At 35.8% G+C, this 18334-nt stretch overlaps 3 protein-coding genes across 3 annotated transcripts; 1 reads left to right on the top strand and 2 right to left on the bottom strand.

Moving 5' to 3' along the window:
• The first annotated feature begins 1517 nt into the window (after positions 1-1517).
• LOC113726008 (monothiol glutaredoxin-S17) lies at positions 1518-5454 on the top strand. The gene is made up of 3 exons (XM_027249460.2): positions 1518-1881; positions 3793-3867; positions 4040-5454. Exons 1-3 carry the CDS (start codon positions 1708-1710, stop codon positions 5261-5263), a joined length of 1473 nt encoding a protein of 490 aa, XP_027105261.1. The 5' UTR covers positions 1518-1707; the 3' UTR covers positions 5264-5454.
• Positions 5455-5685: 231 nt separating this feature from the next.
• On the bottom strand, positions 5686-8891 carry LOC113726010 (pentatricopeptide repeat-containing protein At4g21705, mitochondrial-like). Its single transcript, XM_027249461.2, has 2 exons — positions 8475-8891; positions 5686-7321 (listed from the first exon to the last, which is right to left on the bottom strand). The coding sequence occupies exons 1-2, from the start codon at positions 8814-8816 to the stop codon at positions 6242-6244; spliced, it is 1422 nt and encodes a 473-aa protein (XP_027105262.2). The 5' UTR covers positions 8817-8891; the 3' UTR covers positions 5686-6241.
• A 3358-nt stretch (positions 8892-12249) lies between these two features.
• On the bottom strand, positions 12250-15763 carry LOC113726011 (heat stress transcription factor B-3-like). Its single transcript, XM_027249463.2, has 2 exons — positions 15213-15763; positions 12250-12869 (listed from the first exon to the last, which is right to left on the bottom strand). The coding sequence occupies exons 1-2, from the start codon at positions 15501-15503 to the stop codon at positions 12528-12530; spliced, it is 633 nt and encodes a 210-aa protein (XP_027105264.2). The 5' UTR covers positions 15504-15763; the 3' UTR covers positions 12250-12527.
• Positions 15764-18334: the final 2571 nt, after the last annotated feature.

Consider the following 18334-nt stretch of genomic DNA (forward strand, 5'->3'; position numbering starts at 1 on the left):
ATGCAGATGCCATACATGTTCTAGCACTATTCATTACTCTGGTTTCAAGGAACAGCAAATGAATAAACCCCTAAAGCTCATTTCAATCAGAAAAAATAGACGTTCAGCCGCTGGACATGCTACTAGCTGGAAAGTATGGCAAAAGCAGAAGAGGGTCTCGTCTATCATCTATGCTTTGTTTTCACTCTAAAAGACTGAAGTCGATTCTGTTACTTTCTTGCTTGCTTTTATTTTCTTTTGAAAGACTACAAAGTTTCTCATCCACCACAAATTTCGCACCATGCTAATTGCCAATGAACAAGATATTCGCTGGACCCGATGGTCCTTATCTACCATATTTGCCTTTGTTTTTTTTTCAATTTTCACGAGGAGCCAATCAATCCTCTCTGATTCACGAGCATACTTCATGTGAGAGCTATTTATCATTAATTTCACCAGCGGTTTCACTATCCCAAGTTCAACCCAAAAAAAAAAACTAACGAGTTTCATCTATTTGATCCCAGATTTTGTAAATTGCTTGATTCTAAAAATTTGTATGTTTAGTATTTTCATAATATGGGACTGCCAACATAGGAGAGTTATACAATTTAGTGAATAATAATGTATGTTTCCTAGTCCTTACATTTTAATCCATAGAACTCAAAGGAGCCAGTTCAATGTTCAAATTTAGTCACCCCTTTAAAAATCTCATTTTTTTCCATAATTTTAAACTTTTTTTTAATACGGGATTTTTTCGCTCAGTTATGTAGCTCTTAAATACTCTCCCCAAACCCCCCCCCCCCCCCCCCCCCCCCCCACCACACAAAAAAAATGCTCAAGAATATGAAATCATGGTTCCGCAACTTTAATGAAATTGTCTTTCATGGTCCTCAAATATTACGAGGGGATAGTTTAGAATGTGATTACTTCATGCACGTGATGATAAATGAAAATTATTTTTCACAAACTTTCATGCACCTTGCCTCCCACATTAATTATGAGGTGAGAAATCAAAAGTTTAAATATTGTTTTCCAACAATGTGTTTTTATATAAAAATTATTTTAAATCCATATGAGTGCGTGGTGTACTTCCGATCTCCGTCAGATTTCCTCGACTCAGTTGAACCACCCCTTAGAATAGGATTCCTCCAGTGTAGGAATAGGAATAAGTTAGGCTAGATTAGATGTGCCGTTATAACAACAAAAAAAAAAACCTTCATGCACCTTTAAACAAGTTAGAAGTCATTAAAATAAATTATAGAATATGAATGAAAAGTAGTTCTAGTTTATAGTTTGAACATTATTTTGTTCATAATAATTTAAACATTGAATTTCTTTTCTTACAAGCTAAAATACGTTTGGAAAATTTCATTCTCGAAATCTTTGTGCTTTGTTCAAAGATCAAATTTTGCACCAGCCAAGGAAATCACAAACAAACAAACAAACAAACAAACAAAAGGAAAAAGCACACGATGCTCTAATAAAAGAGTGAAAAAGACTTTAAAAAGCAAGGCCAAGAAAGGAAAAAGAAGGTTTATACCAAAAAAAATTGGTAGGAAAAGAAAAAAGGAAAAACCCAGAAAATAGCGAAAACCGCAGGCCATATATAGCCACAGGACGGGACCCTGCGCAGACTCGCTGACTCCTGCCTGCTTTGAGAATTTTGCTTCGGCGAGATTGGGAGAGACAACGAGAGAGTAGCCAGAGAGGAGGGAAAGTGAAAAGAAAATGGGAGGAGGGTCGGTGAAGGAATTGAAATCGAAAGCCGAGCTGGAGAAGACATTGGTAGAGAAGACAACGGTGATTTTACACTTCTGGGCATCATGGTGTGAAGCTTCTAAGCAGATGGACCAAGTCTTTTCTCATCTTTCCACTGATTTCCCTCATGCCCGCTTCTTCAGAGTAAACCCTTTTCCCCTTTTCTCTCTCTCTCTCGTTATAATGATATTTTTTGATATCCTTATCCATTCTTAATTGCATCCCTATTGCAACTATGTTTTAGTTGATTTAGTCGATGAATTTTCTTTCATCTTGGACATTTTTTTAACTCTTTTATTTATTTATTTATTTATTTATTTTGCTGTTATGCTGCTTTCTTGTTTCTTAAATTTGGGAGGAATAGAGGTTGAGGGTTTTATTATCATTATGCGCTTATTATAGTTCATATGTTATAATTAATTAAACTTGTGAAGCCTAATGGGAGTATGTAAATTTTGAGAAAAATGGGTCCTTGATGCCAGAGGAATATGTCAGAAGAAAAAAATTTGATAATGGTGTAGATGTGATTGATAAAAGGAATATTTTTAATAGCTTAATGTATATAGGAGTCAAATTAGAAGTTGGGTGTACAAGGTAAATGAGATATCTTGTTGGGCTGAGGCAGTGATTCTTTGTGGGCAAAGGAAATGTGTATTGGACAAGCAGCAATCATTATCTATTTCTGTCAAAGTGTTAGTCTGGAAGCAGAACTGGTTAACGACTCTTTTTAATGGGTCAGAAAATGCCACATTAGAAATCTAGTGATGATTCCAACTTGCACGTAATAAGTCTAACAATCTTCAGTCAGGGTTTTATTACCTTTTATGGTAGTTGGTGGAAGGAAATCAAGATATCAGAAGGGTAAAGCTGATCCCAACTGGTAGCTTGATTTTGTTTTGTCTTTTGACGATTTTGAAAAGGGCTGACCTGGTTGAATAGTAACATCCTTATCAAAAAGGAAATTAACTTTTTTCCTTTAATGAAATACCCCAAAAAATGGAAAAAGTCAAATGATGATTAGGTAGAAAGTGTAAGGTCTTAATTTTTTATGCTTGTATAGAGCAAACATTGTAATTGGAAAAAGTTTCTCTTCATTTAGGTAGCTGAAGATTGAAGGAACTCTGCCTTTATAAGGGATTCCAATCCTCTTCCGCATTCCTTCCCGTTCTTCTGCCAAACTATCATAAGCTTTAGTAACTCATGTTGCTTTCTCATCTTTTTGTGCCTTTTGTGTATAAAATATGCTCCCATGGTGAGCTAGGAATCCTTTCTGAGCATTTATCTTTCCAGAATTTTTGAACTATAATTGTGTCCCAATTTTCTTATGAGGATGACAAGGACTTAACTGGAAATAGGTTGAATCATTATCCATCATTTTTGTTTGTGGGGAGGTAGTCTTGGCACTTGGCACCAATGTACGATGCATGAGCCGGTAAGAGAATACATAGACAGTAGGGATATGGAAAGCTGGAATAAGAAATAGGGTAACAGAATCATGTAATCCAGTGTCCTAGGAAGCAGGTAGAATTGAGATAGGAGTTTAATTATCTGCGTCTATTGGCTACATGATTATGTAGTTGGTTCCCTGCCTTGCTCCTCATAATTTAATTGTAAACATTGTAGAAACAAGAATCCGTACTGGGTTTGGAATAAAACTAGTTACCTGTTATCACTAGTGATAGGAGCAGGAAATGGTTTGAGTGAAATTGAAACGACAAACTATGATCCTCAAGGTGTTATTTATGCACTCCATTCCACATTGTGTAATTTTGAGCTATTTAACTTTTTTACAAACTGCCTGAGGTTTACACCTCTAAGATTTGGAAAATACTGATGATTTGAAGGTTAACCCTTTCTCTGTTCTTGCTTTTTAACTTCTTGGGTTTTGTGGTCTGAAGGCTCTTTGTCTGGGTGAATATTAGACTTGAGGAAAGGACAGTATTTTGGGATTTGCTATCTGCTGTACACTTTGATTTTGTATAGTGTTGACCTTTCTTGAGAAGTGCACTACTCTCTATTAATTCATTGTTCATCACTTCCTCTGTGTCACTACAGGTTGAAGCTGAAGAACAACCAGAGATTTCTGAGGCATATTCAGTTGCTGCTGTGCCTTACTTTGTCTTCTTTAAGGTAATTTCAAGTTGTAATTCTACTTCTCAAGAGCGTTCAGCTTTTTTCTGCAGTCCGTTGTGTTTTGCTCCTTCTGGAGTTTTTAACTTAATTTAAGAATGTATCTGGGAATGTTATGTGTCTTATTTTCGAGCCTTTCATGTGTAAGTTTGTTCCTTTTTGGTGCTTTTAGGATGGTAAGAGTGTGGATACCCTGGAAGGTGCTGACCCCTCAGCTTTAGCTAACAAGGTTGCTAAAGTTGCTGGATCTGTCACTGCTGACGAACCTGCAGCTCCTGCTAGTTTAGGTATGGCTGCAGGGCCAGCAATCCTTGAAACAGTCAAGGATTTTGCTAAAGACAATTCTAAAGTGGAAAGCCATTCACCTGGCACTGGAAATGGGCTTAAATTGCGATTAGAACAGCTTGTGAATTCTCATCCAGTAATGCTCTTTATGAAAGGAAGCCCTGAGGAACCTAGATGTGGTTTTAGCCGGACAGTAGTCGACATCTTGAAGAAAGAAAAGATCAAATTTGGAAGCTTTGATATTCTGACGGATGACGAGGTTCGTGAGGGATTGAAGAAGTTCTCCAACTGGCCAACATATCCTCAACTCTACTGTAAGGGTGAGCTTCTCGGTGGCTGTGACATTGTAACTGCTATGCATGAGAGTGGTGAACTTAAAGAAGTTTTGTTGGATCATGGAACTGAAGCATCTGATTCCTCTAAAGCAGAAGCAACAGAACCTGGAATGGGAAAGGGTGGCATCTCTGAGGCCTCTGGTTTGAGTGCAGACCTGAACTCTCGTTTGGATAGCTTAATTAATTCTAGTCCAGTTATGCTTTTTATGAAGGGGGAACCAGATGCACCGCGTTGTGGTTTTAGCCGGAAAGTTGTTGATATTCTGAGACAAGAGAAAATAGATTTTAAGAGCTTTGACATCCTTACTGACGATGAAGTCCGTCAAGGCCTAAAAGTTTACTCAAACTGGTCCAGCTATCCTCAGCTGTACATAAAGGGTGAACTGATTGGTGGATCTGATATTGTGTTGGACATGCAAAAGAGTGGAGAGCTCAGTAAGGTTCTTGCTGAGAAAGGTATTCCTAATGGGATCACCCTGGAAGTGCGCCTTAAGCAGCTGATAACTTCTTCTCCTGTGATGCTTTTTATGAAGGGTACTCCAGATGCTTCACGTTGTGGTTTCAGCTCCAAGGTAGTAAACGCCTTGAAGGAGGAGGAAGTGGAGTTTGGATCATTTGATATTTTAACTGATGAGGAGGTTAGGCAGGGATTGAAGACCTTGTCAAACTGGCCAACCTTTCCACAGCTCTATTACAAGGGTGAACTGATAGGAGGTTGTGATATTATACTGGAGCTAAAAAGCAATGGCGAGTTGAAATCTACCTTATCTGAATAGGTTTAGGAAATGTAGGCTGAAGCGGTGCTACTCCCTACTACTGATGGCTTATTGATCTAGAAGTCTTTAAAAATGTTGTCCGCTGGAAAATGGTTTCAGAACCCTTGTCTTATATTTCTCCCCTTTTTAGGGAACCTTCTTCATGCTCTGGTTGCACATTCCTATAATTATTGGAGAATATTTTTGGATCATCATTGTCTTGTGCTCCTATTTAAAGAATCTACACACCAGACTTGAATAGTGTGGTGACTAGACTTGAATTTTGCAAGAAAACAACCCTAAATTTGCAGTTCCAGTTTCCATCACCTGATATTTTCCGCCATGCCCCCTGACTTTTTTATTTTAAAATTTTTTTGGTTGAGTATTGGCTCCTGAATTTCATTAAAAAGCATGATTCATGAATAGTAAAAATCAGAAACAGATAGTGCAATAAGCTTGCCATTTTGCTTTCCCATGGACGTAACGAAGATACAAGAATATCTAGTTTGATCCTTAGCCAACATCAGAAGAGGTGCTCCGGAACCATGTTCATTGCAGAAAATTCTATAAATAAACCACGAGTACCACCATCAATATATGTTACACTCTAAGCAGACCCCCTTGATCATAGTGCTTAGCGATGAACTTCACAAAGCCAGTCATCAATGGAATCGTTTATTGAAACTACCTTGTGCAATGAATCCTAACAAGAGCCAAGCAAAATTCAACTAGTCTCCAAATAAGGTTTGCTTTCCCTTAACTGACACGATAGTAGTAAGATGTGGTAAAACTTGCTAGCAACATCAATCCAACCCAACCTGCATAACCTTTAACCTCTTCATCTGGGTTGATAACCTCCTAGTACACCATTATCTTTTTCTGAATCGGCTTCCATTCTTTTCAAAAGAATCAGCTGCCAGTGCACCTCTTCACCACCACTTGAACGCATATTATCAGATTCAAGCATAACAAGAATTCAACTTTCACGTACGACATTGATCATGCTCTTATTAATGCTTCAGTATCTTCCATGCTTCCCTTATCTCCTAAAAAGTTGTTTAGTTTTGTAAGGACACTTGGATCAGGCTTCCATCCTTCCCTCTGTCCACAAAAAGACAAAGCAACTTTCATGCATTCCACAGCCTTCTCCATCTCATCCTTGTGCAGGTAGCCCGCTGATAATCTTCCCCAACTCTCTGGCGAATGTGCTTTCCCTTCACCCATCAAACCTTTAAGCATAGCCTCAGCCTTCTCACAAAGCCCCTTCTCTATGTATCCCAAAATTATTGTGTTTGGCACTCGAAAATCATAGCAGTTGCCAGATGACTCCCACTCCTTTAGGCATTCCAGTGCTGATTCAAACTCATCAATCCTCACCAGACTCTTCAGCATATTTAGGTAATCCTTGTTGATACACTTTTTAAAGGTGTTTTTCTCTAGCGCCCATAATCTAAAGACCTGAGCCTTGTTTCCCAGATTAGCATGCAGTGAGATAAGATGGTTATAACCTTCATTGTCATTATTGTCCAGTATCTTCTCAGCTCTTTGAAGATAACTATTTGCCTCATCTTTTAGGCCTTCCTTGATATAGAAATTTGCAACAACTGCATATGTGTTCCAGTCCATGCTGATGTTGGGTTGGTATTCCATTTCGCGCAAAACATTCTTAATGCCATCCATGTCCGACCTCACACCGTAAGAGTTAATGCAGAGTCTATAACTCAAATTATCAGGAGAAACCCCATTGTCTTGCATCCGAATTAGCACATCAGGGACTTTTTCATGTTGACCAACCTTGGTATAAAGGACCATGATATCATTGTATGCAACAGATGATAAGCTAAGACCTTTCTCTTTCATCATCTGCAGAAGAGACAATGACTTATCAGATTGGCCCTGGCGTGCATAGGAATGCAGGAGAGCACCATATGTCTTTTCTGTTTTATCTTCTTCACTCAAGTCAGTAAAATAATTTTCTGCAGAAAGATATCCATGTACTCTACCAATCAGATCAAGCTGCACAGCATGCTCGGTCGGTGAATACGTGAACATGCCACTCTTTTTCATCCATTCACAGACCTATTAATTAAAATCAGAAAGCAGTTTCTCAGTTTGACTTTTCTTTGCATGAGTCACAACTTAATTCTGTAACTTTCAAGCAGCCATCCAAACAAACATGTAATTCTGTTAATCAGCAACTTTAGAGATGACAAAGAAAAGTTTTGAAGTTTAGACTTGTGCTACAATACGAGTGACAGCCTCTGAACAACACTCAAAATATAAAATGTAGAACTTCAGTTAATTACAGCGAAAAAGAAAACCAAGGATTGGGCCAATATTTCTCTGGAATGGTTTGGTGGCATTGTCCCAAGGCAACCCGAGGTAATTAGGTACCACTACAGCAGGAACCCTAAAAGCTCGTTTTATTACAGAATATAGGTCTGGAAAACCCAGGATCTCTTTGAATTCCAGGCGGTTCGTGCCAATCTGTGTTTCATTTAAAGTTATCCGTAGAAGAAATGAACAATAATTTGCACTTTTAGTGTAAAAAGAAAAGAAAGAAAGAAAGAAAACGTCAGTGAGGAAAAAGTGAAAACAACTCCACATATCGCACAAGACTTCAGAGAAACATGCAGCCCACAGCTCTTGTAAGGCTTTCATATTCCGAAAGAGGTTGTTCGAAAACATATTCTAACAATCACCATTTCCATGCGAACTCCCATTATGTCTTCATAAAATGTCATGTCAAAGCCCTGCCAAGAAAAAGAAACTTCTCCACTACATAGGAGAGAGTAGATACACATGACCACCCCAATCCGCCTAACATTTGTTTCTATTTATTGACAAGAAAAAGCTTAAATTCATTTTTTTTGGGTTAAAAGCCTTGATATATGCGCACATGATGAACTAATAGTTGAAGGCACTCACAAGCACTACAAGGCTTCGTCCAAAGTTCAGGGAAACTATTAGGTTGCATACGCCGAATACTACCCCTCTTACTTCCAACTAATATACATGAAAGTTTACCATAAGGAGTTCAGTTTAAGGAAGTAGTGAAGTAAAGGGGATAGCATTTGACAATTGACAGCAACTTTCAGAATTTAGGACAAATTTTGAAAAAAAAAAAAAAAACCAATTCAATAAAGAAACAATTTTTGCAACAATCAACCAGAAAATTGAAAGAAAGAAGAAGAAGAACAAGAAGACAGAGTAGTTAGCATTATGGAAGTACCTGGAGGGCGTGAGAGAATCGACTGCGTTTGCGGAGGTCGTGAATGATGCGAAGAAGCTCCGCGAATCGAACTTTCTTGCCGCTTTCGACCCATTGGTCCAGAACTGGTCCAATTTTGATTTTAGGATTTCCCAACGGGCTGATTCTGGAGTAGAGCGTCTCTTTCTTCTCCTTCTTCCTGATCTCCTCCCCCTCCCTGTTGCTCTGGTTGCCACCCCTACCACTGTTAATTACTATTTGATTGGTGCAGTAGAATTTCTGAGTGTTTTTTACGCGGGAATTGACTGAAATTAGGGTTTGAAACAGGGATAGTCGACGGCTTAGTGATTGCATTTTCAGCATTTGTTCTTTTGTTTGAAGTTCTGAATTAAGGTGGCAGGGGCTTTGATGAGGAATATGAAGAGTGGAACGGGTTATATTGTAACTGGTCAATATCAAAATTGCCCACTAAAGTCAGAAAGATTTCAGTTAAGTCCCTGCATCAGATCTCCAATTTGCTATTGTTCGGGTGACTTGTCATCCTAGAGTTATCTCAATTGACTATACAAACATGTTTTTGAAATTATCGTGTGACTCGTATCCGTTTGGATTGGCTGTTTTTGGGGTATTTTTAAAAAATTTTGCTGTAGTAGAGTTTTTAAATTATATTTTGAGATATTTTCAAAAAATATTTTAAAATATTTAAATGTAAAAGAGTTTTTAAATATATTTTGAAATATTTTTTAAAATTTTTAAAAAAATTAAACTAATTTTTAAATTACCTTTTAGAACACTTTTTAAAATTATTTATTATATTTGAAAAACTAGTTTTTGAAAAACACTCCGATCCCAGATGAAAAAAAGTTTTAAAAAATCAACATACCATAATAGTCCACATTCATCAAATTGTCTTAAGGTTGTTATTAGTTTGACACTTTTAAGTTGCTCATGGAATTGGTATTACATATACAATAGATGGTTTCTTTTTTGATGCTCCCATAATAAATTTTTAGATGGTCTAAGCATGCACTTTAACCATAATGGATCTTCCGTTCCACGTCTTATGCCACTTTCTATTTCATTTTTTTTTATAATATATTGCTATTTTTTCCTTCATAAAAATCATAAACATCATTTTAACTGTGTGAATGAAATTGTTGGCAAATTTTATTACTTTTTCTCGTGGTTGAGCAATTAAACACATAATTTCTTTCGTGATTTTTGAAATTTACTTAATACTCACTTGTACTTTATGTAAAAAAGCAGGACGGAGGAAAATGTAACTTTATAGATGCTTTGAGGGTCACAAACCTAATGTGTGGATTTTTTGAAAATTAATAGTATTTTGTCATTTTTTTTCTAGCCAAAATACCCTCAAAGTGTTTTAAGACCAAAAAAAAGCAAGAATTTGGGGGTAGATTTAAAAATATTACAATTTCCTTACTTTCTTCGTCGACATAAAAAATACCAATCAATTCCTTGCATAATTTGGTGAGATTGATTGCGAAAAAGGAAGAATGTACTTGTGAAATTTAATAACTTGCCGCGGGACAGTGAACTCATTCTAACAAAGGGTGTCTATTTATATATTTTTATTCACTTTGCACATCTACCCAAATTACAAGACGTTACTGAGTAGGTTTAAAAAGTACTCCCTCCGTCCCACTTTGATAGTCGTGTATTCCTTTTTCATCTGTCTCAAATTATAGTCCACTTTCCAATTAAAAAATGTAGTTATATTTTAATTTTCCTAAAATATCCTTATTCAATGTAAGTAGTTATTACTATAAACCTACCTTATTTAATGAGAGTTGATTCTTTTTCTACCATCAATTCAAGTTCCCATAAAGTTGTACCATATTTAATGTGAGGGTATTTTAGGAAAATAGCAATCTAAATTTACTTTTCCAATAAAGTTAACTACTTTTTCTTAAATTGTGTGAAAAAAGAAATAGGACTGTCAAAGTGGGACGGAGGGAGTAATCGTTAAACCACATGGGTATGGTGCATTCTATCCACAAAAAAAAATAATAATAAAATATGCTAGTAAAAGTAATCACGTTGATCATACAAATTAACTTAATATTCTACACTTATAATTTATACCAAAGGGCAAGTATTGGAAATCACCTTCACCATTAGGTATGTAGAACCTCTCTTCCTCTTCTAAGCACGAGGTCTTGACCTTCATCAGTCGCATTCTCCAATAGATAGCCAATTTTTCTGTATTTTGACTGTGTGTACATTTAAACACAAGTCCAACTTTCCAAAAAAGAAACGAAATCATGCGTTAAATTCTGTTCCATTTCTACCACAAACGGGTCATTGGTTTTGGGATTTATTCTTTAATGTTATGGTCATGGACTCATCGTCCCGTGACTCCCGTTGCAGCTATAACGACAATTATAAAGGAATACGTGTATATTGCTTAATTCTTTTTTCAGACGATAACAAAACTTCCATTAATGACAAAAACATTTACATTGCTCCTTCATCATTTTTTGGCTAATCTATTCAGCCAACTTGGAAAAGATTCTGTAGGAATATGTGTACATTGCTTAATTAACATTATTGTTTATTTATACTTCCTCTGTCCTAGTTTTTTTTTCACACAATTTAAGAAAAAGTAGTTAACTTTGTTGGAATAATAAATTTAGATTGCTATTTTTTAAAATATCCTTACATTAAATAGAGTAAAACTTTATATTAATTATTTATGAAAACTTGAATTGATGGTTTATGGGAACTTGAATTGATGATAAAAAAAGAATCAATCCTTATTTTACATTATTTCACATTTTGGCTTGAAAGAATGACAAGGTTGGCTTTTCATATATCAATATGTTTTGAAAAATCTAAATGTATTAAATGGGGTGGTAGGTTAACAATCTATATTAGATAAGGTAGTTTATACTAATAACAACTTACATTGAATAAGGGTATTTTAGAGAAATTAAAAGATAACGATATTCTTCAATTGAAAAGTGGATTAATTACAATTTGAGACAGATAAAAATGGAAAATATGATTATTAAAGTGGAACGGAGGGAGGAGCATATATTGAAGTCCTTGCCTTGTTTCTTTTCTTTTCGCCCGTAATTCAATCATTTCATGAGTACGTGGCCTTGCTGCTAGAGGAAGAACAAGGACGAAGCTGCTCATGTGCTTGAAGAATCAAGAAAGGAGTCGTGCTTTTGTTGCATAGAACCTAATATCATGCATCTTAACCAATTCACCCACAGGTCTAGTAGTACTATTTTCTTCTTGGATTTTTTTTTTTTTTTGCCCCCCAATAGATGAAATCGTGATTCATGAGGTTGCCAAAACTGAACTTACCACTAACTGAGGGGCGACAAAAGAATTCTTGACTATCCCATTTTCATTTATGGCTTGTTTTACTCATGCTGCACCATGATTTGTGTGTTAAATAACTGGTGAACGTGCCCCATTTACGAGGTAGGCAAGCCTGTAAATCAGAAAAATGCTATTACAAAACCATATGAGCCAATCATGAACCTAGATCAAATATATGTTATTGTTGAGAAGTTTTTGAACCCCATGTTTCTTGGTCTGATTTTTCTCAGTGGCATTAAAAAATTTTTGATTTCTACTTATGACTCAAAATGTCAGCATTTAATGCTAAACAATTGTTTTTCGAATAATTGAGGTGTCTATATCCAAAAGTAAAGCAACTTAAAATTAAAAAGCGACTTAATCAATTCTGATTAAATACAAAGAATAATTAACCAGAACCAAACGGGCCAATAGATAAATAAAAAAAAAAAAAAAAAAGCAGTGCTGAAAGCGGGCTGAATATATGTGCTTTCATCAATATTTAAGCTTGAAGTCAAATATACAAGTTGCTTGCTATTACCATCATAAACTATTCCTACAGACAATCTTTGCATAAGATTTCATGCAGATTGCCTTTTTGAATTTGACTCAAACCAGGAAAAAGACTAACCACAATGGTTCTAAAGTTCAATGAACCTAATGGACAGCAAACATAAATAAATAGTCCATTATTGCATCCCAAATCCCTAACCTCCAACAACCAACCATGTTCCGAAGCAGCTAGCATAACCTCCTAACTTTATTGTGGTGATCGTCCCAGTAAAAAGAAAGGCACTCCATCAACTTCAGCTCCAGTGTTTTGAAGTGGGCTATCTGCATCTGGAGCTCCATTCTTTCTTTCTTCAGATTCTGGTTTTCCTGCATGAGTAGCAGACGAGTAGTATTATTTTCCTCAACCGTGGATGAAGGGCTGTTGTTACTCTCTTCTGATGCTTTCAGATATTGAGGAAAGGCGCTGGGCTCGCACTTCTTCCGGTGTATCTCCGACAGCAGATGCCGGCACCCCTTCTGGAATTTCTCGTGCTGGAATTCCCATCTCTTAGATGCTGTTTTCTTGAATCCCTATGAAGAAACCAGAATTGACATTCTTGTTAGTTCTCTTCTGGGATTTGTACAAAAAAAAAGAGTACGTGGTGTAGTTGAATTCAAAAAATACACTACTCTATCTTCAACTTTCACTAATTTTCACTTTGGCCCTTAAAAGTTTGTTCAGTCTTAAAAAATACTAACGATTAAAGAAAATAGGGTACGCAGTCCTTATGATTATGGAATATGGAAGAGCTACAGCGTTAACGAACCATTATTATGATTTTGGAATATTAGGTCAAAAAACAACCAAATAGCAAAAAAAAAAAAAAACAAAGAATCAATGCCATGTGGTGAGAATTGCAAAATGGCCTTAAAGTTGAAAGATTTACTATAAAGCATAAACAACAATATCGTACTTCTTGAAAGTTGGTGGGATTGTCATTTCATTGCGGAAAATCATATGCTGTTCGCTAAACGTAAACACCATAGTACTGATTTCAAAAACCATTCATGTTGACCAAACTCAAAAGAATTTATCATCTGATCTTCTTCATGTTTGGCTGCTTTGGCACCTCGACCTACGATAATATTTGGAATTGGAACCAAGAAGAGGAGTATATATTGTGACTATACATATATATATATATATATATATTAAGTATAAGGAAGTTTCGGTGCTAAGCAGTGCAGTAGATTACTGGTACTAATTAAACGACAAATAGTCAAAAGAATTCTCAATTTGTTTTTCAACCGCAATCTTCAACGCAGAACTAACAACAAGATGCATTAAATAATCTTTTCCTGTAGGAGGAAGAGGATAAACGATTAGATACCTTCTTTTTCCAACTACTAAATTTATTGTGGAATCAGGAATATGGGAACCTTCCGAGTCTACGTTGGCCTTCTATAAAGAAACTGAGCATTCACATTTAGACTTCTGTGTATTCTAAACAAGTGCTTTGTTATTCTACGGCGAATTAAGTCAAAACATTTATTCTTATTCTCCTAAGATTCCAAACCAGCAGTGTGATTATTTTGACTGCTGTGGTATACTGCGCAGCCACCTTTTTCATTTTATATTTCAAAACAATAATTTGTTAGAAAAAGAAAAAGAAAAAAAAAACAAATACCAGCCCATCAGAGCAAGGTCAATCAATGGAAAGCTTAAAGAAGATTATTGAGTTTGTTAGGAATTGGTCCGTGCGAGAAGGGTTTGTCTGGAGAAGTAATCATATGGGAAAAAAATGTTTTTTTGTTGCATAATGAACATGTTTTCCAATCAATTTTTTTTTTCTATCTTCTTAATCACATTTGTATTTTGCATGTATTACCTTACAAAAAAATTACACTGGGTTTGTTTGGATTGCTTCATATTTTTCCAATTTTATTTGCTTACATCATTTTTACAATTTTCAATACACCTTTTTATCTTCCCAATATCTTTTTATCTCACATACATCACATCACAAAAAGTGCTACAGTAAAAATATCTCAAATAATCCCAAATAACTTACAATCCAAACAGACTAACTATTATTCTAAAGAATTTATTCCGAACAATCTTCTATTTTAAAGAACATTTCATCATTTTGTGTTGAATGAAAAGCTTGACAGCTTATTTCGACTTTTTTTTAAAAAAAATTTTGGAAACTCTTCTCAAAAGAAAAAGCCACTGAACTTTGCAAAGTTTTGTGTGAAATGAACAGCTTGACAACTTATTGGATTGTGTTTTCCAAAGTTTTGTTCGTGTTTATCCCTACGCTTGCACACAGTCAAATCAGCCGACATCTTTCACACATTAAGGTTTCGTATGCATTTGTTCCCAAAACAATAATAATTATTCCAAGTTAGCCTCTCATCTTCCAAAAGTGTTAAGAGGCAATATATCCTACTAATATTCTTGACGCATCAAATCAAAGATTAAATCAAATTACTTTTCTCTACTACAGAATGGCCCGAGGATGATGCATGTAAAACAACCAATAGTAACTTTACTTTTCTCATCCCTGTTAATTACACGATAATAGATCAAATTAGACGTTCATGAATTCAAGATGTAATTAACCACTCTCCGGTAAAGTGTCCTTCACATCAAACCTGAATATTCATTCTAACTCTTGACTAAGGCATTTTCACTTTATCTTCATGCATTCTGGCCATGGAATATCGAATATGTGCTGAACTGAGCCACAAAGAGAAGCCACACAAACACCCACATGATACATGCAAACTGTAAAACATGTCAAACTTGAGATGGATGGATGTTTATCAAAAAGGGCCCTTAATATGCAAATTAATCAGAGAGAAGATAACACACGCACACGCACACAAAATTATGGAGTCAGTATATGATAAAGGAAGATCAGGGAGACTCACATAGGTATTGAGCTGTCGAATGAAGCTAGAGAAATTATTATGCTTGAAATATCTAGGCAACATGAGCTCAGAAAACTCAGCAGGAGACCAAACAACAAAACCTGTTCCATCAGCGGTCCATGACACTACCCTTTGGCCCCAGCTTCCTCTTTCAGTTGCTTCCCTGCGACCCCTCTCTTCTTCCTCCTCCAAAAGGTCATAGGTCTTGGATAGAAATGGAGCCGGGCTCTTAATCCTCGATGAGGAAGATGACGACTGCCCCACGATTGGTCTCCTTCGCTCTCTAGCCATTCTTGAATTGTCTAGAGAACTCAAACAGTTCTACTGTTTGAATGCATATTCTCTTCTGCTTAATAATTATGGACCCGCTTCTTGGAAACTACTAGTTCTGTCATCTGTGGAAGATGCTACTGATACGGGTAGTACTATATATCTTTCTTTGGTTGCACTGTTCTTGTCGCTTTCTTTGTCGACTGAGTGCATATTTCTACGCTTTTCGCAAGGGGGACCCAAAGAGACATAGTCCGAAACTGAAAGTGGATATTTTTCCATCTTTTGCTTTGGATATTATTGGTTACTTCGTTTGAAAGGATAGTAGAATTTTCGTGGTGTCTATTATAAGCTTGGGAGACGTGTAATTTGAATATGTCAATGAAATGCCATTTAGTGATTCATAGACCAACCAATCCAAAAGGATGTCTTTGTTGTCCGGAAAGATTAATCGGTGGCACAATTAGTGCGGTCGCCGAAGTAGAAGAAGAAGATGGAGTGTAATTTACAGTCAATTTCCTATAAAGAGTCGGGCTCACATGACAAATAGTTTACTTAATTACGTACTCTCAAAATAACTCCTCTTGAAGTGCAGCTTTAAGTGATTTCTGTAGTTAGTTAGTACTAGTATTAGATTAAATGCATGGTGAGACAAAAAAAAGAAGGGTTAATTACATTTACCTCCCCAGAGGTTTGATCATATTACCAATCAATCCTTGTAATTTGTTCAAATAACGGTCTCATCCTTTGAATGATCAAACATTTAACAAAAACCTCCTTAATGTCGAAAATGCCCTTATTGAGGCCATGTTGCATTAAAAAAAGAACATATTTTTATTTTATTAATCCTGAACCAATCCAAAAAAATAGAAAAAAGTTTTTGCTTATTATTTTATAAAAATCATATCTTTGCTTCCATAAATAGTTTTGAATCAATAATTATTTTAAATCTTAAAAATGAATATTAAAAATTAGATAAATTGAAAGAAAAAAAAAGAAGAAATTATTTTAATTCCTGAAGTATGGTTCAAATTGAGGAAAACATGCCTTGTGCTCTCCGCAACATGCCTTGAACCACAAATTCGAACCATACTTGAGGCTTTAAAATAATTGCTTCTTTTTTAATTGAAAATTAGTATTGATCACATCCCAAAAAACTGCCCTTAACTTTCCTAGCGAATAAAATAAATTTTGTCATAAACACAAAGTTATTCCTCAATCCTCCTTTTTGGAAACGAGAAGAAATTCATTACTTCAATAAAGGCACTAAGTATATAGAAGTCACTATAAAGCGGTGTTTTTTCTTTTGTCCACACAAAATCTTTCTTCCTCAAAGGCAAAAGATCACACTGCACAAAATCTTTCTTCCTTAGCGCTGCTGCGTTGGAAGTAACATATATGTGCCGCGAAAGAGTTCAAAGAATCCACGGAAATTTGAGGAAGGGCCGCGAAAGCTGACTTTCGATTTCGAAGACTGTGGCGGCGACTGATGTCATATATACGTTTTTCACTTTTCAGCTCCAAAAAACAGGAAATGGATCCAAAAGGTGCACTCTCCCCGACGTACGGAGTACAAAATACTCTTGAATCCTTCGCGGTAATTCTACTAATTTGTAAAAATTGGTGCTCTAGTGTACAAAAATGAATACTATCATTTTACAAGTCAATATGGTTTTTTTTTTTTTTAATGTTACGCTTCACATATTAATTAATGTGAATTGTATTCAACTATGACTGCTAACAAGAATTCATTTTGGTCGTTGTCCTGGTTATTATTCAGGTAGTAAAATCATATTTGAATCAAATTTAAAAATATGAAGCAGACAAATATAGGTGGTTGGTCATTTTGTTTAATTTGGATCCGCCGTCTGATCTAATATATTTTGCAAATACGTTTATTCTCTTGAATTTACTAATAATTAATATAACTCTAGAATTGATCGACATGCATCTAAACCTAGTCGTACCAAAGAAATGAGTTTCTAATTTCTTGCAAACAATTTTCACGATTCTATGTTTTCCTTGCTCCGTGGTAAAACATATTTTTTGGTCAAATGTAGAAAAATTCTAAATCAAGTGCGGGTCAAGGAAATCAAGCTCGTGTAGCTTCCATTGAAATGTGGAACCGGACACCAAAAACAAAAACTAACAGGCAAAAACATCCGCCCCAGAACAAAAAACCAAAATACAAAAAACATACGCAAAAGAAATCAGGAGCCATGAAGATATAATGGTAAGGTGGCAGCAAACCTGATTTGACTACGCGCTCCGGGTCCCCTTTGGAGACTATTTTTTCGTGGTTTATGCCTTTATTTATGCCCATTGAATTCGAGTGTTGAACCCCAAAAAAAAAAACAAAAACTGTAGCTTTCTTCTCAAAAATAGTAATACGTCTTCGATCGTGAAACTCCTAATTCATGCAATACATTATGCTTATTCAATCCTGAATGTTCTAATAGATTCAAGCCCGGAGAAGACAAGCCCGGAGGCATATACAGATTAAAAAATGGTTTCACTCGGAGACTTTTCCATGCATGGTATGTTTATAAATTCTAAAGACTAATTGAGGGGTTGACGTACTACAGGTACATGTCCTTGAATTCAACTGCGTATTCGTGTCCTTGCTTGCGTTTGCTTAGAAAGAGAAAAACTTCTCCTCTATTTTAGACTTCAAACTCGATTACCTCACATGTTACACATCAGGAACTCGCATGATAGTCTTAAAAATTTATCCAATAGAATCACCATCCAAATCTTTAGCTTTGCACGACGGAATTATGCGTTATGTAAAATGTATTTAGTGAATATAAACAGATGTATACACATATGAATCACGAATTCTTTGACAATAG

Source organism: Coffea arabica, chromosome 2c, assembly GCF_036785885.1.
Source record: "Coffea arabica cultivar ET-39 chromosome 2c, Coffea Arabica ET-39 HiFi, whole genome shotgun sequence".
NCBI lineage: Eukaryota > Viridiplantae > Streptophyta > Magnoliopsida > Gentianales > Rubiaceae > Coffea > Coffea arabica.